General features: G+C 42.8%; 2 protein-coding genes across 3 annotated transcripts; one reads left to right on the plus strand and one right to left on the minus strand.

Annotated features, from left to right (window-relative positions):
- Positions 1–1,594: 1,594 nt before the first annotated feature.
- On the minus strand, positions 1,595–13,015 carry LOC138926306 (uncharacterized). The gene is made up of 2 exons (XM_070279992.1): positions 12,482–13,015; positions 1,595–1,684 (listed from the first exon to the last, which is right to left on the minus strand). The coding sequence occupies exons 1-2, from the start codon at positions 13,013–13,015 to the stop codon at positions 1,595–1,597; spliced, it is 624 nt and encodes a 207-aa protein (XP_070136093.1).
- Positions 13,016–16,962: 3,947 nt separating this feature from the next.
- Spf30 (Splicing factor 30) lies at positions 16,963–20,703 on the plus strand. Of its 2 annotated transcripts, none has more exons than XM_043214174.2 (3): positions 16,963–17,119; positions 19,900–20,318; positions 20,374–20,703. In XM_043214174.2, the coding sequence occupies exons 1-3, from the start codon at positions 17,078–17,080 to the stop codon at positions 20,639–20,641; spliced, it is 729 nt and encodes a 242-aa protein (XP_043070109.1). In that variant the 5' UTR covers positions 16,963–17,077; the 3' UTR covers positions 20,642–20,703. The 2 variants fall into 2 exon arrangements, with proteins under 2 accessions (XP_043070109.1, XP_017097412.2); XM_017241923.3 differs by lacking the exon at positions 16,963–17,119 and adding an exon at positions 19,014–19,118.
- Positions 20,704–26,117: the final 5,414 nt, after the last annotated feature.

A 26,117-nucleotide genomic window follows, 5' to 3' on the forward strand; every position in this document is an offset into this window, starting at 1 on the left:
GGTTCCCAGTGGAGCAGTCGACGGCGCATATTGAGACGGAGCGCGGCGCGAAACCGCCCACGAGGCGCGGCCGTGAAAGGACTGGGTTCCTACCGGAGAGCACGGTCGGAGCAGTCGCCGGAGGAGCTAGAGCTGATTGTGGTCCGGGGCGAGCGAGCCCGGGAGCCAGGCTCGGAGCGTTTGCGGCGATTTTAAGGAACGCTCCGCCGCAAGAAAAAGGGGAGCGTAATCGATCCAACTGGTGGCCTCGTGGAGCCACAAAGAACTGTGCGGAGTTGGTGAGCGGAGGGTTCCGCTCCGAATAAAGATTTCGATTGGCTAGCTAAGTGAAGATCTTTTTTGTGTGAACGGGTTAGCGAAAGCTTTCCCGAGATATTTCCTTTCCAGCTTCGAGCACGTGGAAGCGCTTCAACCAGCTCGTCGCGGACAAAGGGGTGAGTGAGTACGAGTAGTTTTACATAAAGCCAATAAAAGCGACGCGGAACATTCCGGTCGTCAAACTACCGCATCGTCCGATTCCCGGCCGAAGGGGGTCCACCAAGTGGACGGTTGCCTTCGCCATAGACACCGCGAGTGATCCGATAAAGAGCCCGATCCTAAAATGTAACCAGGGCATCGCCGAACCGTTCTTATGTAAGGCTAGCTCGCGGAAAAAAAAGACGGCTGAGTCCATTATAGAAAAACGCGCAGATACGCAGCGAATCCACATACGCCAGGCGCAGTAAGCCTTTCACCACGAAGCGGTGCAGAAGAGCTTGAGGGTGTAATTTTTATTTTATTATTTGGAGAACAGAGAAAGAGATACATGAAGTGAAATATTATTCGTTAATTCCCTAATTTAAGCTAACTCTAAGATATATTACATTGGAATTTATTGCCCCCGCGCTACTAGTTTAAGTTTTTCATTTTCAATCATTTAACCTAGCATCTAGTTGGTAGATACGTAAGCCAAGAAGGAAAACTGAATTTTTAGCGAAGTAAGGGGAAACAGGGATGGGAAAAAAGTAAATGTATAAAATTACCTTAGCCTAATAAACATGAATTTTATAATGAGATAAAGGAAAAATAATTCGCCTCGCTTAATTCGCCACCGCCTTGCCGCTGAACCACCCCCAACTTTTGCGTTCTCGAGGATCTTGAGGATCCAAATGAAATCTGTTTTGAGAGGACTATGTTTGGCCTTTGCAGTTCGAGAGGCCGTGCACGCAATCGATTAACGATAGAATTTATGATCTTCGAGGTAAGCATCAGGGAGAGAGAAAGGGCCCTATATGACGAGGCCTAGCTGGCAACCGCGTGCAACCCCTTCTCTCAGCCGTTGATCCAAAGATGCCACCTCACCAGGTCGACTGTTCGTTACAAAGTTTTCGCATTATTACATCTTTTACATGGCATTCATGGCATTATTATAAATCATTGTGTTTAAATTATTGTTTTCTAACGACAATTTGTTTGTTATGACAAATATTTTATATTCTAGAATCTAGATCCTCGAAGAACTTACGAATGCTTCCATTGAAGGGGGTATTGTAAAGTCATCTTAGTAATTCCTCGCATGGGGTTTGGGTTTTGTACTCAACGATGAGAGTAATCCTTAGATCAGGCCAATTGGTTGCTGCTGATAGCTGGGACACTCGCTGTGCATCTCCAGATGGTTGCATATCAATTGAACTGAAGAATACAGCTGTTTGACGCGGATCAGTTGATGGATATAAATTTAAAATTTATTCGATCCGTCTGATGAATGCACTTAATTCCATTAAAATTGGGAACTTTCCTAATCTGGCTTAAAGCCTGTTTTGGTTTTCAATCCGAAGTGACTCTTAGAAATTGGAAATCTGAAATGAGGCTGTTTTCAGCCGAATTGGAATAATTAAATGTTTATGTTTTTACAAATATTGGAATGAGGCTATTTGCAGCTACAAAAGGCTTTAGCTTCGGTTTACAAAATTTACTGATATACACTTAAAGAAATTTTGTTGATATGTTACTACATATGTATGAATGTTAAAATATTTGCAATATTTATTAATAGGAATTTTTTCAATATTTTATTTATATTTGTATATGTCGGGTCAAGCAGCAAGCAACTAATTTAAACATAATAATTAATCAGTAACTGATGTTTTGTTGGTCGCAAGCCGACTCTCTTTCGGCCGCTCGGCTTTGCTAATTCGGCGTTTAAAGTTAGCGAGCATCCGCTCAGCCTATTCTGGAAGGTTGGCGCCACTCTCGTTCGTCTTCTTACTGCGCTCGCATCCTAAATTGGATTTCAAATATTGTTCATAAATCCTAATTTCATATGCGGCCTGAATAAAGTTTATAACGTTAAAATTAAGTAAATTCTCATTTTTTATTTACGGCATCGAAAACGCTCGATGACCAAACATTGGTGAACCCCGACGTGATAGTTAATATATTTATATACACATAAACAAATTACAAATTACAAACAAAAACAAAACAATTTTGTAAACAGTGTTATGTGAAAAATTATCATACGTGGCTAATAAGTTTGCTTACAATAATAAACAAATTATAATATATTATTATATTATACATACATACAGGCATAAACATAAACGTTAGGTAACAAGCACACATACATATTTACGATCCACAACGCGAGTGCATTCGCCCGCGCATAGACTTCATACAAACATACGATCCACAACGCAAGTGCATTCGCTCGCACATAGCTTCATATATATATACAAGTACATTCCACAATTCCGCTACGGTTCTGCGAGCAAATAAAATTTATTTCGGGTTGTTCGGAACTCAATATAATAAATCATGAACTCCAGCGGCGCCGTCACAGGAGCACCCACTCCAACCCGGAGTGCTATTTTAAAGTGCAAGGCCTTGGGTATTCTCCAGGACTTACAGAGGATCCAAGGAGCTCTTCAGCCTATTTCCAAGGTGGATGATGCCATGCTTCATGTGCGACATGGTCAGATAGCCACCATGTGGCTTCAAGACCATCCACGGGGAGCTTGAGGATTTGGACATTTTGCAGATAAGCAGTGACCTTCGATGGACTGTTTCGGAGCTCGTAGCGACGATGCAGGCGGAAATTGAGCACGAGACGACCCTTCGCTCATCTCGAATTGCTGCCCACTCCACCCTTGCCAACGGAATGTCCACCATGCAGGCTGACCCAGGGTTAGGTCAAAGTTTTCAAGTGCTGCCTCCTTTGCCGCTCCCTACGTTCAGCGGTGGATACTCGGAATAGGCTGAATTTTACTCGATCTTCTCTACAATCGTCGGCAGCAATCCTCGTATTAGTAAGGTGGAAAAGTTGCAAAGGTTGCGATCTTGTTTTCGGGAGTCCGCTTTCGAAGCAGTTCGTTCCTTGGAAGTCTCCGACGAGAACTATGATGTTGCGCTGAATTTATTGGAGAAACGATTTAATAACCGTCGCTTAATATTTCAGGCACACGTGAACGAGATTCTGGGCCTCAATGGAATTCTGGGCAAATTCAATGCCCATATGCGAGCCTTACAGAATTCAGATCGCCAGCTGCATCATCGTCCAAGTTCTGCTTCAAAGGTGGGACCCAGCTACCCAGGCCAAGTGGGAGGAGAGTCAAAACTCCTCAGGTTCAGACGCCATCCCTACTTGGGAGTCGATGGCCGAATTTTTAGAGCAGCGGTGTAGGACGCTGGAGGCTATGGACGTGGCCATGGCTGCATACGGGCGCTCATGTGGGTAGGCGTCGAGGTGCAAATAATAGTAGATCATCCTTTATTGTTACTAATTCGCTTCCCTCTACCTGTGCTCTATGCGGTGGATGGTCCCATATAATGTCTGCATGCCCCCGATTTCTATCAATGCCCCCTCAGATTCGCCTTGGTGTGGCCAGGCGACTCGGTCTTTGTCGGAAGTGTCTGCAAACGGGCCATCACATGCGTGAGTGCCTCGCTGCTAATTGTCGCAGTTGTGGAAGGAGGCATCACAGCCTGCTGCATTTCCTGGAGCCGCCGGCATCTAGCGGCCAGCCGTTGGTTGGTCCTCCCACGTCAGCCATAGCCGAGGTCACCGAGCCTATAGCCTCTTCGCCGTCCACTGCTAATGCACTAGTTGCTCAAGGTCACAGCGGCGATATATCGTTGCTTGCTACAGCGAACATTTTTGTTCGTAGTCGCGCTGGATCCCTTGTTGCATGCCGAGCTCTGTTGGATTCTGGATCTCAGGTGCACGTGATCACTTCCCGGCTGGCAAGTCAGCTGCAGCTCCGGAGGTACAAATCATTCATGGCGGTGTCTGGTATTGGAAATACCGGTTTTGCGACAGATGGATTCTCTGTTGATGCTCTCCTACGTTCCCACTGTTCCGAGAACTCGGCCCTAGTTAACGCCGTCATCGCCGCCAATATCACGGACCTGCAGCCTAGCTTCAGTTTGGATGTTTCCAGTTGGAATATTCCTGGCAATCTTTCTTTGGCTGATCCTGAATTTTTCCGCCCACAGCGCATCGACCTTCTTATCGGAGCCACTCTGTTTTATGAGCTGTTGTGTGTTGGGCAAATTAAGCTCTCAGCCGGCCTGCCGTTGCTGCAGAAAACCCGACTTGAATGGGTCGTGTGTGGAGGCGGTTCACATGTCCAGAGAAGATCACTCGTTTCCACTGCCCACAAGGATGTTCCGGAGAGCGCAACAATGCTGGATGATCAGCTGGATTCTCTGCTCCGCCGGTTTTGGGAAATCGAAGACTGCCCCGAGCCTATTGTGAAGCGGACGAAGGAAGAGTTAGATTGCGATGCGCATTTCGTGCAACATGTTGCTCGGCTGGATCCCAGCGCTTACGCTGTGAAGCTTCCGTTAAAATGCGGTTCTGAGTTGCTGGGAGAGTCGTATCCCCAAGCCGTTCGACGATTTCTTTCCCTCGAAAGGAAGCTCTGTCGCCGTCCTCAATTAAAGGAGCAATATGCTGCATTCATAAAAGAAGATTTGGAATTGGGTCATATGTCTCCAGTCCCTGCTGATGCGAGCGTCACTGGTCAATACTTTCTTCCACACCATTGTGTTTTAAAGGAGGACAGTTCAACAACCAAGCTCAGGGTTGTCTTTGATGGATCTGCTGTCACAACTTCTGGATATTCATTGAATGACGTGTTGATGTGTGGCCCAGTTATTCAGCCAAAGTTACTGCATATTCTGTTAAGGTTCCGATGCCATCGGGTGGCCATTACTGGAGATATTTGTAAAATGTATCGTTGCGTCAGGGTTTTTCCTGAGGACAGCTATCTGCAGTTTATTCTTTGGCGGGATTCCACCCAGGATGAGTTACAGGTTTTTAAGCTTGAAACGGTCACTTATGGAACGAAGCCTGCCTCATTTTTAGCAGTTCGGACAATGCATCAATTGGCAGATGATGAGCAAATAATGTTTCCAAAGGGGGCCGAAATTCTGCGTCGCGACTTTTATGTGGATGATCTGCTTTCCGGAGGCGACTCTATAGATGAAGCTATTAGCATAATGCAGCAAACATCCGCGATCCTTGCCAAAGGCCATTTTCGGTTAAGGAAGTGGTGCTCCAATGTTGCTGACGTGCTGGATAAGGTGCCTTAAGAAGATCGGGAGTCTTTCCTAAAGTTTGATGATGGCAGTAACTTCACAAAGACACTGGGTCTTGCTTGGGATCCTGCAACTGACCGCTTGCTATTTTCTTTTGAAGGGACTCAGTCAATCTCAAAGCCCACTAGGCGCATTGTGCTTTCTTCAGTCGCTCGGCTTTATGACCCCTTAGGCCTTGTTGGTCCTGTAATTTTAAAGGCAAAGATCTTTCTCCAGAAACTGTGCCGTGAGAAGTTGTCCTGGGATGAAAGTCTTCCTCAAGCCCTTCACTGCGACTGGAATATGATTTGTAGCAGCTTTGTTAGTACGCAGCGCGCCGAATTCCCTAGATGGGTGCTAGCATCGAAATCCGAGGTGGATGTCTATGGATTCTGTGACGCCAGCATTGAGGCGTATGGGGCATGCGTTTATGTCGTGTCCAAGGGCGCAGGATCTGCAAGCTATTTACTCTGTTCGAAGTCCCGAGTTGCGCCGTTAAAGACTGTTACGGTGCCGAAGCTGGAGTTATCGGGAGCCGAGTTGTTGGCTCGACTTATGTCGGAAGTAGAGCAGTTGAAGGTCTACGTTGGAAAGTATTTTTGCTGGTGCGATTCTGCTGTGGCTCTGCTTGGATTCGAGAAGAACCCTCTCGGTTTAATGTTTTCGTCGCCAATCGAGTTTCGACCATTCAGAAGCTAACTAGAGAAATGGAGTGGCGGTATGTTCCCACTTCTTTGAACCCAGCAGATATCCTGTCGCGTGGTGCTCTTCCCAATGAATTGGTTGAGAATAAGCTGTGGGCTCATGGTCCTCCGTTTCTCGTTGGATCCCAAGAGACGTGGCCAACCGCGGTCCCATCTGAGAGATCAACCCTGGAGTTGCGTGCAAGGGTCCTGCTCATTCAGTCTCCGTACGTGGATATAACAGCGGTTTCTAAGTACGCTAATTCGTTTCCAGCACTGCAGAGGGTATTTGCTTACGTATACAAGTTTTCTCAACGAATTCACCACAACGGTGTTACGGCTACCGATATAAAATCTGGAACACAGCTGTTATTGCGGCTAGTGCAGCGTGTGCATTTTTGGGAGGACATAAAGGCTCTTTAAAAAAGAAAAGAGATAGCGGTATCCAGTACCCTTGCCTCATCCTCTCCCTTCTTGGACAAATTTGGACTTTTGCGCGTAGACGGTTGGCTAAAAAATTCGTCGTTGGATTTTGATAGTCAACATCCAATTATACTTCCAAGAAGCCATCCAGTTACGCAGGCTATAATTGTTGACTTCCATGAGCGAAATTTACATACGGGACCTCGCGCACTGTTGGCAATTATTCGGTCGCAATATTGGCCAATTGGGGGGAGAAAAACCGTGACGAAGGCAATACACAAATGCATCCGATGCTTCCGGACTAAGCCTCGGTTGTTGGAGCACATTATGGCTGATCTCCCGGAGCAAAGAGTTAGCGGCTCCCAGGTCTTTGGAGTCACTGGTGTGGATTTTTGTGGACCGTTCTATTATAAGCCGGAAGTGCGTAATAAGGCTCTAGTAAAATGTTACATTAGCATTTTCATTTGTTTTGCTACCAAAGCCGTCCACCTGGAGCTTGTAAGAATCTGTCCACAATGTCTTTTTTGCAGGCTTTGAAGCGTTTTATATGCACCCGCCGAAGGCCTAAACATATTTGGTCTGACAACGCAACCAACTTTGTTGGAGCCAAAAACGAGCTAAAGGAGCTGCGCCGATTATTTCTAAGCGAAGAGCATCAACGGGCACTGCTGGAGTTTTGCTCTATGGAGTCCATCGAATGGCATTTTATTCCTCCTCGATCTCCGCATTTCGGTGGTCTGTGGGAAGCGGCTGTTAAAACCGCCAAGCACCATTTTTACCGAGCTGTCGGATCTGCAGTTCTGGGATTCGAGGAGCTGCGAACGCTGCTGTGCCATATTGGGGCTGTTATAAATTCACGACCCTTATTGTCTCTTTCAGAAAATCCTGCAGACCTTGATGTTGTGACCCCGGCTCATTTTTAACTGGTGGTCCGTCAGTCAGCTTTATCGAGCCTGATGTCACAAAGCTGAACTTCAACCGGTTGGACAGTTGGCAGCGAGTGTCTTACCTGCAGTCTTTCTGGTCCCGATGGAAGGAGGAGTAACCTAAGCCTTCTCCAGCAGCGCTCCAAATGGCGCGCCTCCGGTCCTGCCTTGGCTTCGAACGATGTGGTGCTAGTAAAGGACAAGAATCTACCTCCGATAAAATAACCGCTTGCGAGAATAATGGAGTTAATCCCCGGTCGGGATGGTATCTTTCGAGTGGCGGTGATAAAAACATCATCTGGAATTACCAAGCGAGCTGTGACTAAGCTGTGCCTTTTGCCCCTTACGGATGAAGTTGGAGTAGAAACCCCAACTGGGGGGAGAATGTCGGGTCAAGCAGCAAGCAACTAATTTAAACATAATAATTAATCAGTAACTGATGTTTTGTTGGTCGCAAGCCGACTCTCTTTCGGCCGCTCGGCTTTGCTAATTCGGCGTTTAAAGTTAGCGAGCATCCGCTCGCTAATAAATAATAATAAGGGTTTACAAGAAAGGAAAGTTATCTTCGGGCGGAACCAAAGTTGATATACCTTTGCAGTTACAACTGGAAACATCGGATATAGTTGGTCGATCCTCATGAGAATATCATAATATACCCCATTTATTGAAATAAAGCTAAAACAAAGTCCCATGCTTCTATCTTTAAAAATACCAAAGTTGGACCGATCCTTATAAAATTTTGTATGTCGGATCAACTAACCAAAAATAGAATCTGTATAAAGTTCCAACTTTCCATCTTCAAAAACACGAAAGTTGGGTCATTTCCGATTGTTCAGTTGTATGGCAGCTATAGGATATAGTCGGCCGATCTCGGCCGTTCCGACTTATATACTGCGTGCAAAGAAAAGAAGAGGGGGTGCAAAGTTTCAAGTCGATAGCGTTAAATCTGAGAGACTTGCGTAGAAACAGACAGACGAACATGCTTATATCAACTCAGGAGGTGATCCTGATCACCTATAGAATAGAATATATAGAATATATATATATACTAGAATAGAATATATGTACTTTATAGGGTCGGACATGTCTCCTTCACTGCGTTGCACACTAAACATATGTACTAAATATAATATATATGTACTATGTACATTTGTTTATATAATGTGTATTTTATGAAAAATATGTAAGATTTTGTTGGCATATTTATTTAAACTCTAAAATAGGCGATTTAACAAATATAAATCGGATATACAACTGATATTTAGTTTGCTCATCCTTATGAAAATTTTATTGTAAACGGAGTTTCTTTGAATACAAAATGTAAAAAAAAGCTCTATGTAATGGCGTTGGGTCTTCTTCCTGCTTTAGCACATGTGTGAGGATAAGAGGGTCGCCCGGGGGGCGATCGGGTGAAAGAGCGAGGCAGTAATAGTGTGAGTCGAAAGTGCAGAATTTCATTGTGTCGTCATAAAATGACGCTGCTCTTGAATGAGCCAAGGTTGGTTAAGTCGCCCTTAGGTGTAACACTATTAGCCTTAGAATTAATCTAATGGGTGAGCTTAGGTATTTTGGTATTTAAGCCATTTGGATTTTTTTGTGAAAGCAGCATAGACTGAGTATAGACTGGTTAGTCTGAGTATTATTTTTTTTTCGCGTTCTTTCAGAACTGAGGGAATGACTCGTGCACCAATTAGTGCACCAATAAGCAATCTTGCATTCATGAAAAAATTTAGAGGGCCAGACGATATCGATATCGCACGAGATACGATTTAATAAACTAAATAGAAAAGACATAAAGATAACTAAGAAGAATCAGTTAGGAAATTTAAAAGACTTGTTTTAAAATTTCAAGGACAAGAAAGAGAGATGATAGGGTTGAGACCATTGCCGTTTGAACATAAGACCATAAAGGGTTCATATGTCATATGTGCATTTGTCGAACAACAATAGCAAAGGATTAAAGGACTATAATTTCTAATCCATCTATTAGGAATATTGAATTGTAATCGTGTTAGTAAATGTGGCTATCTACATCGCCATTGATGAGGATATTTAGAAAAACTACATCCAGCATTAGCCTGCGATTTGTTAAGGTTGCTAAGTTTATTAGAAAGAGTGTGTTACGATAAAAGGGGAGGATGAAGATTTGACTCCCAGGTAAGACCTCTAAGTGCAAATGTTAAAAAGTTCTTTTGTACGGATTCTATGCTGTTCGAGGACTCGATTCTAGGCAAATCGAGGACTCCAGACATATGAACCCGACATATTCCGGTATCGGATGGACCAAAGAAATAAAAAAACTTTAATAGTACTTTAATAGGGGTCGTTAAAATCTTTTGACCACCTTTTAATAAAACCAAGGAAACCTAATTAACCATTTTGAAAATGTTAATAGATTTAATAGGAAATAATTTACCTGAGTTAATTTTTCTAAGGCAATCCCATAGAGAAGAAACATAAAAGTTTGGTGGCCCCTCAGGAAGAAAAATAATTTTAAAAAGTTAGGGAAAATCGTAAAAGACCAGCACAACTCTAAACGAAGCTCTAATAGACATACTCAGCCAACCATTAATCATTAATATGCACTAAGACCGTTTTAAAATTTGTGATTCCAAAAGTTACTTATGTGGAACTTTTACACATATCATCGGATATTCTGATACCACAATCTTTCACGAGTTAGAGCATCTGGACCGAAAACATGTCACATGTGGCATGACACATGTGTTTATACATAAATTTTTAATGATTTAAATGTCATTTAAATTTAAATTAATTGATTTAAATGTCTATAAAATGTTTGAATGTTTTGAATTTGGGCTTAAAGCATAAAAAAATTTATATGTTGTGATACACTGATAAGGTGTTTTTATTCAGTTATGAAAGAGAAAGATTCTAGAATTTACAAGATATTAAAAACTTTTTCGCAAAGCCCAATAAATCCGCCAATTTCAAGACGTCATTTAAGCTTTTGACAAAAAACATTTTTTTTAATACCAATAAATGATCAAAAGCAGAAACTTGTATGCTTTCTTTTACTTTTCCACGAAACATTTTCAAATATTGGCCGATTTTCGAACAAAATAAGGATAAAGTCCCCATAATGTGGTACGTTTTGTACGTAAAGAGGTTATTGAAGAGATCAAAGTTACCAATTTATTTGCGGTCAGTGTAATTTATTAATAAATTAACTTTATAAATATACAAAAATACGTAATCATATCTGCAAAAAAAAATCCATCTCCTTTCGAAAAATACTTTAAAAAAATTGTTGCTTAATTTTTACCCGTTCCCAAAATGTATATTTATTTAGAAATACTCGTATTATTATATTTATTTATATTTATTTATTATTTTATTTTATGATTGTTGAAAATATTTGTATATGCACCACTGTATATCTTATTCCTCTTATGTTATACACTAAAGTAACGAGTAACGAATTATCATTCCTCTTTAAGTTCTGGTTCTGCCTGCGTGCAGCATTTTTTAGTCTCTAATAAATCGTCAAACCGAATAGGTTATGGGCCCAGGCCAGCAAGAAAACTACTGCGTAATAGTCGAAAAGATTATAAAATAATTAGAGATTCGGTGGTGCTTAATGAACAAGATAAACAAGATGAGTTCGCAACACTCAATAGAAAAACTTGATAGTGACAATTATAGTTCGTGGGCAGTGCAAATGAAAAGTCTGCTGGTACACTCAGAACTTTGGTCAATTGTGTGTGGTCGTGAAATTAAAAGTGCATCACAGTGCATTTGAGTAATTTCAATGACGTCATCGAGAAATTACAAGAGATCGATCAACCAGTCCCAGAAGAAATGCTCGTAATAATTTTGTTGTCCAGCCTATCGGATTCGTACGAAAATTTCGTAATTGCTATGGAGACGCGTGATTCTTTGCCTTCCTTAATTTCTCTAAAAATTAAGTTGCTGGAAGAGGGAGAACGACGAAAAGTGGGAGACAAAATGGACAATAAAGCGGAACAGAAAATCTACTCGTCACGTGCCGAAAAGGAAAAGCCCAAGCATAAGAAAGACATGAAACATGTGGAATGTTGGAACTGCGGTCGTTACGGACATGTTTCGGCAAAGTGCTACTCAAAACAGAAAAACGCAAGATCAGAAAAGGATGACAATAGTGTGAGCAAAGTGGACTAACGAAGAATATTTGGTGCATTGACAGTGGGGCAACAGCCCATTTATGTGCAAACAAATCGTTATTTGTTTCAATTCGTGAGCATAAGGAAAAAATAATGCTGGTTGGAGAAAATTACATTGAGGCTGAAGGCATTGGAACAGTAAAACTGTTTTGGCAAGAAAACATTATTGAATTGGTTGATGTATTGTTCGTACAAAACCTTCAGTGTAATTTTATTTCGGTGTCGAGAGCAACTAATAACGGGTTCGAAATAAGATTTTCGAAAAATAGTGCTAGTGTCAATAATAAGAACGGCGAAACGGTATTAAAAGCAAACAAACAGAATGACTTGTTTATTTTCGAAAATAAAAACAAAACGGCTTTTGCTGCAAAAGGAAAAACAAATCAAGTAATAACGTGGCACAATAGATTCGGACATTTAAATTTCGAAAGTTTAAAATCCATGATTCGAAAATAACTAGTGTATGGTCTACGCGGAGTAACCGGTAGCACGAATGACTTTGTTTGCGAGGCTTGTGCGAAAAGCAAGATATGCGTGAAACAATTTCCAAAAGTGGCGGAAAATCGTTAGACCGTTAACATAACCAAAAAGGGGGGGGGGGGGGGGGGGGGGGGGGGTGCCGGGGGTTGTGGTTGGTCGTGGGTAATGGACAGTAAGGGCTTGAGGACGGACGGGACGACCGTTAGGCATTGCTTCGCCCGCAGCAGGCCCCAACTCTCCACCCTACCGCCTCTCCTGCTCGATGCGAGGGGCTCGCGAACGTCAGGTCAATGATGGCTCTGCTGAAGGTGTGCTGGTTTCCTTCGTTCAGCAATACGAGATCGAGTGAGGCGAAGGTTTCTCTTACCACTCTCCCTCTCGCATTCGTCCTCGGGCAGCCCCAGTCCTGAGCCCACGCGTTGAAGTCCCCTGCTACCAGGACGTCGGAGCGGCCTCTGATATCTTTTCCCAGGCAGTCCATCATGCGCTCAAACTCACTGGTGGTTAGGCTAGGTGCCATGTAGCAGCTGTAAAGCCATGCCCCACCTATCCGAGCCCTTACGAATCCCTCCGCACTGTGCACTGAATGCATTGTCGCGCCGGTTGCGCCGCAGCTCCAGATGGCAGCCTTCCCCGATAGGTCCACTGCCCAGCGGTTGTCTGAGCCAGTCCTATGGGGCTCGCTTAGGAGCGCTATGTCCGTCTTCGTCTCCCTCGCAGTCTGCGACAGCACATCTTGAGCCGCCCTGCAGTGGTTCAGGTTCAGCTGAAGCACTAGCATCCTGTCGTCCTAGGTCCACCTCCTTTCGCTGACATGGGGCAACTTCTGCTTCCCGTCTGATGCCTCACATCCTTCCGGCCCTTGTCTTCGCATGAAGTGGCGCATGAGGAAAGTGCATAGAGCATGGCTAATGCATGCTGCGGTTGGGGGGTTTCAGCACTGCCTTCCATCGGTGCGCCTGGAATTTCCTCCTGGCGGGAGCGATGGGAGTTATACCGCTCCTGCTCGGTCGCCAGAGCCCCTTTTAAGGGTGAACCGCCGTAGGGGTTGGCAGTTGGTCAGCTCCATGACCTTCGTCACCTCATGGCAGGCCAGAGATTTCTAGCCCCTTTCGCTCTAGGTTGGTCAAAGGACCTGAGGCAGCAGCCCTGAAAGGTATGCTACCCTTTGCTTTGCCTTGAGTCGCTGGCGCCCTCTACCGGGCTCCTGTAGTCGCGTCATTGCGACGTCCGGGAGCCCTGGTGCCCTTGGTCCGCGCCCTCTACCGGCAGGCAATGTTAGGGCGTTTCCCAACACTGCCCACCAGCTGGTTACGATCAGCTGCCATGACCTGCGCAATTCTGGTGGGGGCAGCCACGTTTGCTTAGCTCGGTCAACTCAGGAGAAAGGTGTCGCGAAGAGAGTTCCTAGAAGAGAAAGCTCTCTTCGCGTCTCTTACCTCGGCGGTTGGCGGCACATCCTGATCTTCGCGGAGGCCATCTATTGACCTATCCAGGGAGTGTTGTGGTTCGCGTAGGTGAGTCCGTCCCCAGCTGTCCGGTTACCCACTACCCGATCCTTTTTTAGATTCTGCAGTATTTGGCCGCGTCACTCGGGAGCGCCCGCGCGGCACGTCCGCTTTCTTCGACCCGCACTTTCCTCCTGACGCGTGACAAGACGCGTTATGTATCGGTGTATATGCTTAAAACAAAAGACCAAGTTTTTGAGAAGTTCAAAGAATTTATGTTGTTGGCTGAGAAGCAAACTGGGCAGCAGATTAAAGCTATACGGAGCGATAATGGTAGAGAGTACATAAATGGAGCATTCGAAAACTTCCTGGTAAGCAATGGGATTAAGAAGCAGCTCACCGTTCCCCATACTCCACAGCAAAACGGCGTGGCTGAGCGTGCCAATCGGACGCTAGTGGAAATGGCAAGGAGCATGATGGTTTACGCTAATGCGAACGAGTACCTGTGGGGGGAAGCGATAATGACTGCGATGTATTTGAGGAACCGATCAGAAACGTCTACATTGACAGACATGACTCCATACGAAGCATGGTTTGGGAAAAAGCCCAGCGTATCCCATCTTAAGGTGTTTGGTACAAAGGCAATTGTGCTAGACAAGACAATGAAAAGAAAGTTTTCTCAGAAAGGAATAGAGCATATCCTGGTTGGGTATTCAGAAACTGCCAAAGCGTATAGACTCTTCAATCCTGATACGCAAACTATCAAGGAAGCCTGAGATGTGGTGTTCCTTGAGCACGATATAACAAAAACTGAGGATATATCGACAGTAGAATTGGCAGAAAACGGAAGCGTTTTTGGTGAGGAGATAAATGGGGGTCACGATGAAAATGACGGAGATCATGCAAGGGACGGACAGTCGGGAGCCGAAGATGGTGAAGACGAGTTGGTTGATAGCGTCGAACGAGTTCAGCGAGGCCCAGGTAGGCCTAAGATAATTCGTACTGGAAGGCCAGGACGACCACGTATGGAGTACAATAACGCTAACGCTAATATGCTCCTAATAATGCTTAACGCTATTGGAGTTGCCGACGTCCAAGTACCGAGTGGAGTCAAGGAGGCTTTGAGCTCGATACAGGCTGAAGAATGGAAGGTTGCGATGCAGAAGGAGTATTCTCAACTACAGTCCACCAATACATGGAGTCTTGTAAATCTTCCTCCTGGCGAGAGAACTATTGGATGCAAATGGGTGTTTGCGGTTAAAGGTGACCAGTACGGCAACGTGGAACGGTTCAAGGCTCGCTTAGTTGCAAAAGTTTGTGGACAGGAGTACGGCATAAACTACAAAGAAACATTTTCCCCAGTGGCTCGGTATTCTTCTATCCGATTGGTGATCGCACTGGCTGTCGAGAACAAAATGTTTATGCATCAAATGGACGTCTCAGCTGCGTGTCTAAATAGCGACCTACAAGATGTAGTCTACATGCGGCAACCGGAAGGGTTCGTGGACACAGCGTATCCAAAAAGGGTGTTGAAGTTACACAAGTCTTTATACGGTCTGAAGCAGAGTGGGCGTGAATGGAACCAGAAATTGGACAGTACTCTTCAGCGTATTGGTTTTGTACAATTGAATGTCCCAGTGAGCCATGCATTTACACCAAGAACAACGGCGAAAAATTTAACATAATTGTTGTATATGTCGATGATCTAATTATTGGCTGTTCCATAAAAGAAGACCTTGTCGACATAAAACTTCAAATCGCACGGGAATTCGAAGTAGTAGATGGCGGAGAGCTGAAACATTTTTTAGGCATGGAGATCGAGCGGGATGGAGAGACGGGCAGTGTGGCAATTGGCCACAAGCAGTATATCGACGGGCTGTTACGAGATTATGGCATGGAAGACTGTAAGCCGAATGCAACGCCTTTGGAGGTTGGTTATCAGAACCTATGTGTTTTGGAAGACTGTCCACGAGCCAACCAGAAGCAGTATCAATCGCTTATTGGATCACTGCTGTACCTAGCAATGACTACGAGGCCGGACATTGTTCATTGTGTGGCAAAGTTGGCTCAGAAGTGCAGTGACCCCCATAAGGAACATGAGGTGGCCGCTAAACGCGTCCTTCGTTACCTAAGAGGAACTTCGAGCTTGAAGCTGCACTTTGATCGAACTGGTGTGCCTGTTCACTGCTTTGTGGATGCAGACTGGGCAGGTGACTGTTCTGACCGCAAATCGTTCAGTGGTTGGGCGTTCTTTTTGGCTGGAGCAACGTTTTCGTGGGAGTCGAAGAAGCAGAGCATCATAGCACTCAGTAGCACGGAGGCTGAGTATGTGGCGCTTTCAACAGCAGCTAAGGAGGCAGCTTATGTGCTGAAGCTGATATCTGCCAACATTGATGATCTACAGTGACAACCAGAGCGCCCAATGTTTAGCGAAGAATGCGAGTTTTCATGCTAGAAGTAAACATATAGATATCAAGTATCATTTCACAAGAGATTTATATAAGAAAAAAGTTATTGATATTGAATATGTTCCAACCGAAAAAATGATTTCAGATGTTCTAACTAAAGCTCTATGTAAAGCAGAGGTCGGCACGGCCCTATCTCGGGGGCATAGGAAATTTCTCTGCCCGAGCTCTGCCACACACACACAGTATAAATGTGTGAAACGTCATGCTCAAAGCCTACTTTCTACTATACGTTACTAACACTAATGCGGTAAAATTATATCAATGTATTGGGGTGCCGACCTCTGATGTAAAGTTAAGCACACAAAATGTATTACTTCACTAGGGTTAAACTAAAAAAGAATCTTTTGAATTAGACATACCGCGGTGAGAAGGAGTGTTGAAAATATTTATATATGCACCACAGTATATCTTATTCCTCTTATGTTATACACTAAAGTAACGAGTAACGAATTATCATTCCTCTTTAAGTTCTGGTTCTGCCTGCGTGCAGCATTTTTTAGTCTCTAATAAATCGTCAAACCGAATAATGATTTTCTGCATTTGTATTGCAGTTTACAGAGCTTTGACACCCCTACATAATGGATTCAATCTGTTCTATTTTGCGTTAATATGATGGGCTTTTTATTGAGCTAAATTTTTGTGCAGCGTTACTTTTAATTGTATTATTATCAGTTCTTTCTGTAAGATCGCAGTACCTTAGTAGCAGAACTTAACATTTACATTTGCGGAACTATTTGAAGAATTCAATTTTCTTATGTTTCATATTCCACTGTACCTTTCAGACAATAAATGAAATATCTTGTCCGCAAATCTTATCGTACACAAAAATTTTAAAATCGATATTATTTGTTTTTATATTTATTGCTATCTTAGCATTTGATTGTTTAAAAATAAAATTTCTTGATATGTTTTAAGTGATTAATTAAAATGACGGACGAATTGCAAAACTACAAATTACAATTGCAACAGGTAACTATTACGAGTGACAGAGCAAAACCAATTAAAATCTAAACCTAGTATTATAACAACAAAAAAAAGCATAATTAAAACTTAATAAAAACGTCATTAAAAACAGGAAATTTCAACATCGTATTTTCAGACCTAATTTAAAAAGAAAATTATAGTTTTGTTTTAGTTGTTAAAATATACGTATGTATGTGTAAAAAGAAAAAAGGTCAACCAGGACTGAAAATAAACTTTTCAACAATTTTAATTGTGTGTTCATACTATGTATATTAGTTTCAAAAAATATCTTCGCACTTTTCATAGATAGATTAGCTTTTGAAAAATTAAATTTTTTCATTTTTAGCGACTTTTCAGGGCAGTTTAATGTTAAATTATTTAATTTCCTCATCCCCCAGTATGTTTGCAGACTTAATAGCAAATATCTTGGTTTTGGTCTCTCAAAAGGAAAAAATCGACAATAAAAAAAGAAAACATCATTTAAGAAGTTATTTAAATTTTACTTATCTACATTTTGCTATTTTTTCGTTTTTAAATTTTACATTTAGTACAGTTATATCAAATAAAGGTAAATATTGGTGACAAACGAATAGTAAATGTCATTGTTTTTTATATCCCTAAATGTCCAATCCAATGCCTCAAGCGAATGTTTACGTACCATAGTGCATTCATCCAAAATAATTATTTTACATTGTTTACATTGTATGTTGTACACTGCATCTGGATTATTTTGAATGTTCAATGTTTAAGTGCTGAATGAGCCGTTCTGCCCCTATCTAATAAAGTTTCTGCATTGCCTGAAGATGCAATGGACAATGCGATGCCATTTTTTGATCGTATCTCGGCAATAAGTAGCGAAATAAGAAATGTTTAGCAAATTCCACCTGGTGCATGAAAAAAATCCTCCTTGTCCTGCACGTAGTGGAATATTGTACATTAAGTAGTGGAATATTGTATATTAGGTAGTGGAATATTGTAACTAACAATGCCTGTCATTTGTACAGCATCGTACTGCAGTTCACGATTGTCATATGGAAGCATGAATTTAATGTACGAATTGACTGCAAGGAACAGGGTAGTATTTGGATCTGTACCGAGAAGTAAACCGCGTAATGGTTCAGGTAGTGTTTCATTTTCGGGTAATTGTACTTTTCCTGATGAGCAACACATCCCAACTGACTCATTTTTAAATTTGAGTGTATGACAGTACAGGCATTTTTTTCCAAAATACCAATAATCTGGAATGCTAGTCAAAGAAATAGCTCTGATGTAAATTCTCGATGAACTTGTTGGCGTTGTTGGTTAATTATTTTTCTAACTATGAATCTGTGCGCTTTTCTTCGTTTCAGTTGTCTTTGTTTATTACCTTCATCTCGTGCCTCTTTCGATTGTGATTCCCTGATCTTGTGCTCTTCTACATATCTCGCGCGGCTCTAGAATTGACCGTTCGACGACTCACATAGGCCCAATCGCGTTTTTTTTTGCCATTGCTGTCTGTAGATAAGTGATCGGCAGGGCCCTATTTCAGTGGCATATGACACGCACATAAATTCACGATACGTTACGCTCACGCTTACGTTCATGATTTATAAGTGGTGTAACACACCCACATAAATTTTTTCCCAACGTTCCAACATCGCGATCTACACATTCAGGAGTCTCTGCAAATCCCTTTTTTAACCCTGGATGAACAACGGCGTCACTTGGGGGAGTTAAGCCAAACACTCGCAGCAGCTGACCTCTATCTCTAAGACATAACAAACTTTATGATATACATATCGTTTAAGCTTTTCGTATGCGTTTTCTGTATGATATGCAATTATTATTATCTCATCCCTTACTCGCTTTCAGTAAAAACTAAAATAATGCCGCGCGCAAAATCAAATTTTGGTTATCGTTTTCGAAGCGAACTCTAATGAATTGCTTGGTCGTAATTATACAAGATGACCATATTTCTGTCGAACATCTGCTGGAATGCTACTCTCATCTAATCACACTTTGTCTTGTAAGAACGAATCAAGTTTTCGTATTTGGTCTAAAATTATATGCAACTTAAGCGATTTTTTTTTTGTCTAGCCCTTCAATTACCCTTCGAAAGGAATATATTATAGTAAAACGTGGTACAGCAAGTAACTCATCAAAATCATTAGTTAACTCTTTTAAGATAAGGACGGCAAGATTTGAAATTTTGAATCCCAGGCTTTTCTCCGACAAGCAAAGACTAATGCACTTTTTTTATTAACTCATTTGGAAAAACTTTTAAAGCTAAACATCTACGGATTTAGATAAGTTTTGGTGAGGACAGTAACATGGGATTCAAATGAAAAACAATTAGAATAGAATCTGGGAAGCAAACTGCGTAAAAAATTTTGATGAAAGGGAGTTTTAGTGTTTTATATACTTTGCAGGGGGCATTCCAATTTTGGTCAAGAGTGTGTAACGCAGTTATAAAGACATCTCCGACCATATAAAGTATATATATTTTTGAGTAGAATCCCCTCTTGAGTAGATATAACCAAGTCCGTAAGTCTGTCTGTCAGAGACTACGCAACTAGTCTCTCAGTTTGGACTTCAAACAGATTATTTTTTCGACAAATTGTTGCCATCAATCGGAAATAAATCATTGATTTAATAATGAAATGGATTTGAAATAAAAAGAATTGGTCAATATTTTCCATATAGATCTTTTCTGAAAGTGTATAGTAACTTCAGCTTCGCTTGAAGTTTGCTTTCTTTGTGTATAAATATATATTAAAACAAAAATATTTTTGTTTTCACACTCTTAGGTTGAAGCTGCACTGCAAACTGACCCAAAAAATGAAGAGTTGTTAAAACTTAAAAGTGACCTTGGTGAGGTTATAACACTTACAAGAGATTTAATACAAACCCAACTAGAAGAACAGCAAAAGTCGTCATATGTGGAACCTTCCTCAACTAAAGCAGCATCTTCAAACTATTTCGACGAAATTGAAGCTGCACTTTTAGAGGCCGAAAAAATAGTATCAGCAGCTAAGGTTTGGAAAATTGGCGATAAATGTCAAGCTAAATGGAAGGAGGATCGTCAATACTATGATGCAACTATTGAAGATATATCAAGTGGAGGTGAAGTTTATGTTATATTTGATGCCTATCAAAATCGTTCTACAACAACTTTGAAAGATCTGCGAGAAAGAACTTCCCGTTCTGAAGTTTTTCCATCAAACAAGTATAAAAATGTATTTATTTTTTGATAGATAATATAATTACATGATTTTTTTTAGACGGCATAGACCGAACCAAAAGGAATATTTAAAAAAACGTAAACAAAAGAAACAACAACGTTTTAAAGACTTGGAGGAGGAACGTGAATCTGATAAAAATAAATGGCTTCATTTTACAAGTAAAAATCAAAAAAAAGGAATGAAAGTCAAAAGTATATTTGCCTCCCCGGATAATGTCAGTGGGAGAGTGGGAATCGGTACTTGTGGAACGGCAGGAAAAGGCATGACTGATTTTACGGTAGGCGAAAAATACCGAAAAGGACTTTAAAATGTAAAATAAAAATACTACAACAAATTTTAAATTTGTGTTAAATAAAAGCAAACGTGGGATTTTTGTTGTTTGTTTCTTTATCTGTATGGTTTGAATATAGATAGTGCTGTTAATATAAAATGGATTAATGTTACTTATGCAAGACTTTTTAACACTGCTAAAAGTCTTAAGCTCCTATCTTCAAGAACACCAAAGTTGGTACTTTTACCAAATGCTATATCCGGCCGTTTAGTATATAGCAATTTGGTAGGTCGGATCAACAGACCAAAAATAGAATCTGTAACTAAACATATAACTAAACAATCGGAAATGACCCAACTTTCGTGTTTTTGAAGATAGAAAATTAAAAGTACAGATTCTATTTTCGAAGCCAATGCAAACAATTTTCGATTTTACTAACTTTTCAGGCTTGCTACCCTAACAGAATTCGGGTATTCGTTCTTGGATAAAATGACGAAAGAAATAATATAAAAATTTGTAATATTTCAGCATACATTTTAAAATGGATATGAAATTTTTTTTCATTTAATAAATGAAAATAATTAATGTGTGCGCTGACTTCGAAACTAAACCGCACGCACACATGCACCCGTGTATGTGAATCTGTGACACGCATACATACAAAGATCAAACCAAGCGCAGACCAACCTTCTTCATCGCGCTTCTTTCAGAGAATGAGAAACAGAAACAATTCAATGAGAATGTAAGCGTAAGATGAACGAACGATGAGCGTAAGAAAGAGAGTAAGATCTCCCTCTGGGTCCTGTCGCAAGAAATTTTTGCATCCATTTTCTTGTACGAAATGGGTTATCTATATGCTGTTGGTTAATGGTATTAGTAACGAATAGCGGAAAGTAGCGTGCGGCAGAGCTCGGTCAGAGGGCCTTGCGACCAAATACCGGAGCCGTAAATAATAGGTCAATACTTGAGAATCAAATTTTGGAAACTTCCGTTTTATCTTAAACCGTATCGCTTCGCGTGTGCTGTGGTATATTTGGTATAAAATAAGGTTTAATAGGTTAAATTTAATAAAATAGGTTTTCATAAAGTGAATGACCAGCTCTGTGCGCTTGACACTTAGTTTAGCGGCCTTTAGCTGCTAAATGAGTCCCCTAAGCTCAAGAAATCCGCTTTTTGTGATTTGCCTCAGCCTGTCATCCGACATTAACACAGCCGTTCATATCTCTGGCTAACCCAAGAGCTAGTCACCTCCGTGACTAGAACCCAAGTTACGTCTTCGTAACGGAAGACGATATGTCTTCCCTTCAAGAGATACCACAGGTCCTAGTAAATAAAACCCCCCTTAAAGTCACCTAAAAGGGTATTCCACAGTTCGGACCACCGGTACCGACTGATGCTGCAGTCTTCGTACCTGCGACACCAAAACCCCTGCAAATGATGCTCCATCTAAACATATATTTGTTTCTTGTCTTGCCCCTGATACTTCAGAGATTGATGTCTTAAAGCCAAAACAAAAGCCGATATAAAGGTGGAGGACATAGGTAAGGTTAGGTTGAGGCGGCGATGCGGGGCACTGACACCCCTATCCACTTGAGCCGCTAGAGCTCCTTGTGGTACCGCGCAGGCGCAGGTCCTAGAAGGGGACCTCCCCCTCCTATCTGGTAATGTGCCCAAGATTATCTTATCTTTCCTGCGGCAGCTTGAGGTCCCATTCTGGTTTACGAATGAAGGCTTCGAGTCTGCGCCCAAGAATTTGAGTCGTCTGCGCCCCAGCGCGACTGTCTCTTCCTCTTCTACATCCCCACAGCTCCCGCGCGTGCTCCTATTAACCAATGTCACGTGATGGTCTTGACCGCCAGACTGCCGTCCTGCCTATGGAGGGCGATAAGCATCATTGATCTCTTCCTAGAGCGGATAGGCCATGTCATGCGTGAGTTCCTGCAGTTTTGGAGATTTCTCCATTTCCTTAGTGCTGCGCGATCAAAGTGATCCCTGCATTTTAGCCTACACGTAGCTAAGGGAGGGAGGAGGGAATTTGTAGTACCTGCCCTTGCTAGTTCGTCAGCGGCGCAATTTTCCTCGTGGTCCTTAGTCCGGGCACCCATAAGAGGTGGATGTCATACAGTTCTGCCATCTCGTTAGGAGATCTGCGACTGTCCTGGAGTCAGGATGAAAATCCGTCAAGGGCTTTGAGTGCCGCTTGACTGTCTGAGAAGATACAGATTGTGTATTGATTGCCGGGGATCTAAGTGCTTCCCCGATAGCTATTACTTCTGCTTGGAATACACTGCAGTGGTCGGGGAGTCTGAAGGACTCATTTAGACACATGGCCACATGGCCATTCAATTTCAAACCGTCTGTGTAAATATGAAGGGAACCGGCTGGTCCCGGGCTTTGTGTGGCCCATTCCTCCCTTGTTGAAATGGATATCTTATATTTTAAGGTGGGATGATTAACAGGTATTGTCCGCTGTGTAAAGCCATCGCACTATTTTTGGGGACATTCCCCATTTAAGGCCAATGACTTTTCTGCATGTATAGAGCGCGATTGTTGCCTTGTTAGCTCTATCCATAGTGTTTGACTTCCAGTCCAGTTTCCTGTCTAGTGTAATCCCTAGGTACTTGACGCTACCGCTAAGGGAGAAGAGGTGAAGAGGACGAGCTCGATTTTGGATGGGTTTACACCTAGTCCATTCCTAACTGGCCATGCTGAAAGAACCCTAAGTCCGTCATGCGGTCACATAGAGTTTGGGGAAATTTCCCAGAGAAGGCAATTGCGACATCATCCCCATAATCAATACTTTGTAACCACCACCTTCTAGGGATTGTAGAAGGCTATTAAGCGCCACGTTTCACAGTAGGGGTGAGAGTACGCCTCCTTGAAGAGTGCCTCATCTGACTTATTTTTGAATATATTATCCTCCTAATGACGCCTCAACAGTCCTGTTTCGATCGTCTATTTCTAGTCTCGACAGCGCATTGATTATCGAGCATGGCAGGATGTTGTTGAACGCACCTTCTATGTCTAGAAAAGCAATGAGTGCGTATTTCTTGTCACTAAGTGCCTTTCGACGAAAGTAGTGATCTCGTGGAGTGCCGTTTCCGTGGATAGGCCCTTCTTATACGCATGCTGTGATCCCGAGATATTATCTGGGTTGATGGTGGTGGTTTTCCCGCTTTGGGTATGAACACCACCTTTGTCCGCAACCACATTGCGGGTATGATGGCTATTCTGAAAATTGCTGAGAAAGCTTTCCTGATACATGACCTCAGATTGGGTCCGGCTTTAATTACAGGGTGACAATAAATAACCCGGACAAACTTTGAAGCAATCTATTATAAATGTGTTATGATGCAGACCTTAAATAAATGCATTTATCGATGGCTTGTACTTTTCTGAAACACATATATTATTAAATTTTTTTGTTTCAACAAGGAAATCGCCAATGCGACATTGTTCGTTTGCTTGGCATACCAAAACAAAAAGTCTCTGACGCTATCCGGCGATTTAATGAGCTTGGCCATGTAGGTGACCGTGCCGGACGAGGCAGAACATGCACCGCTAACACTTCCAGAATTCGCCAGATCATGAAAAAGCGGATGACTCAGAATTGCAGAGTCTCGATTAGAAAAATAGCCCGTGAAATCGGAGTTAATCGAGAATGTGTTCGGTTGATTGCAAAAAATGAACTTAATCTCAAGCCCTACAAGCTCCAAAAAGTGCATCTTTTTACGGATGACAATAAGCGCTTGAGACTCCAAAGATGCCGTCAGCTAAAGCATCGCAGGTCAAAAATGGGAGCGTATTCTCTTCACAGACGAGAAGATATTCACCATCCAACAGGCGCACAATCACCAAAATGACAGAAGTTGGTCGGCTGAAGTTCTGCAATAATCGAGCGCCGTCAATGTGATCAGTCTTGTTTTACACCGGTAAAACACCCGGAGACACACACCAGGAAGAGTGCCGCCAGGACATTTTGGAAACTGTTGTGCTTCCTTGGGCCCAGCAGCACTTCGGTGATACGGAGTGAACGTTTCAACAGGATTCAGCGCCAGCTCATAGAGCCAAATTGATTCAGGACTGGTGCAAAGCCAATTTTCCGGACTTTATCACATCCAGTGAATGGCCACCTTACTCGCCAGATCTTCCGATGCACTACAGTGGGTGGTCTATTTTGGAGTTCAGGGCATGTGCTAAACGCCACACAAGTTTGGAGGCGCTGAAGCAATCATTGCTCCGGTAATGGGATCGATTATCGGAAGAAGACCTGTGGTCCATTGCGCTAAATTTCCAGAATAGTTTAGGGCTCAGCATCGCAGCCCAAGGAAGCCACTTTGAAACCGGCTGAATATATGTTAACACAATACCTATTTAAAAAATGTATATCTGCATTTTTTCTCAAATACAGTTCCTTAAAAAGTTATGATCAAAAATGTTTTTCCAGGTTATTTATTGTCATCCTATAGTTGTGTCGGGAAAATACCATCTGGGCCTGGGGATTTAAAAGGCTTGAAGCCGTTTATCGCCCAGCTGAGATACCTATACCTCAATAGATATTCGAGTTGGTTAGCGAGGGAGGGGCTGTCCCCCTGTCTCTGCGTTTCCCGGGTTGTTTCTTTTAGAGAGCATCCCGGGAAATGTGCCTCTGTGAGAGCCTCCAAGGTTTCTTTGCTGGACGTGGTCCAGCTACCTTCCGAGATTTGAATGTATCGTACATATGGGGCAGTTGTTGCGAGGACCTTCCTGATTCGGGAGGCCTCCGATGTCTTTTGAATGTACGTGCAGAACTTGGTCCAAGCATTCCTTTTTGCCCTACACAGTTCTTTGTTGTACTGCCTGAGGTTATCTTGGTACGTCACCCAGGCTGTCTCCGTGTTTGCCTTACTGGCGAAATTAAAGGCTTTGCGGGCCCTGGTCTTAAAGGGCGCAAGTGTTTGCGACCACCTATGATCAGGTCGATCTTATGCTTTCTGCTGTCTTCCACCAGCTGTTTGAGTAGCGGGTGCGGGGGGAGGGCCTCCTGGTCAAGGCCCATATACGCCGAACACACCCTTGGAGGACCCTTTGGGCTCTCTATAGCTATGGCGGCTACGTGGTCTTTATTACTTTATTACCGGCGCCTCTAAGTGCCCTTGCTAAGTCGCCCTTCTCTGAGGTGTACCCTTCCAGGATGTCCTCCTCCTCATCTGATATTCCTTACTGGTGCCCCTCTTCGGGCGGCTCCTCCAAGTCTGGCTCTTGCGCGTCTGCCTCCAGCTCGATTCCTCCTGGTTTGCTCTTCGCATCAGATTTATAAATACGGATCGTTACATGCTCGAATCCATACTTTAACTTTTTACTTTAACCGACCTTTCCGGCTTTCACGGTCTCCTCGTTAAGTGTGAGCACGACCTGCCTCCGCAGTCCTACCGCCTCCTCGACCTTGGCGACTCACCAATCCGCCGTGGGAAGGGTGGAAGAGATGGGAAAGGATTGCGCATCGTAAGCATTGTCAGGATGGTTTTAGGGT

Source organism: Drosophila bipectinata, chromosome 3L (genome assembly GCF_030179905.1).
Source record: "Drosophila bipectinata strain 14024-0381.07 chromosome 3L, DbipHiC1v2, whole genome shotgun sequence".
NCBI classification, from domain to species: domain Eukaryota; kingdom Metazoa; phylum Arthropoda; class Insecta; order Diptera; family Drosophilidae; genus Drosophila; species Drosophila bipectinata.

Bases quoted from the DNA above. Each gene is read 5' to 3' on its own strand.
- LOC138926306 (XM_070279992.1), bottom strand. From the start codon at position 13,015: ATGCTAGTGCTTCAGCTGAACCTGAACCACTGCAGGGCGGCTCAAGAT. The intron at 1,685-12,481 runs GTAGGGTGGAGA...CGCGTCAAACAG, and splicing joins CGCATCGAGCAGGAGAGGCG to CTGTATTCTTCAGTTCAATT.
- Spf30 (XM_017241923.3), top strand. From the start codon at position 19,029: ATGAATTGCTTGGTCGTAATTATACAAGATGACCATATTTCTGTCGAA. The intron at 19,119-19,899 runs GTAAGAACGAAT...TCACACTCTTAG, and splicing joins ATCTAATCACACTTTGTCTT to GTTGAAGCTGCACTGCAAAC. The intron at 20,319-20,373 runs GTATAAAAATGT...GATTTTTTTTAG, and splicing joins GAAGTTTTTCCATCAAACAA to ACGGCATAGACCGAACCAAA.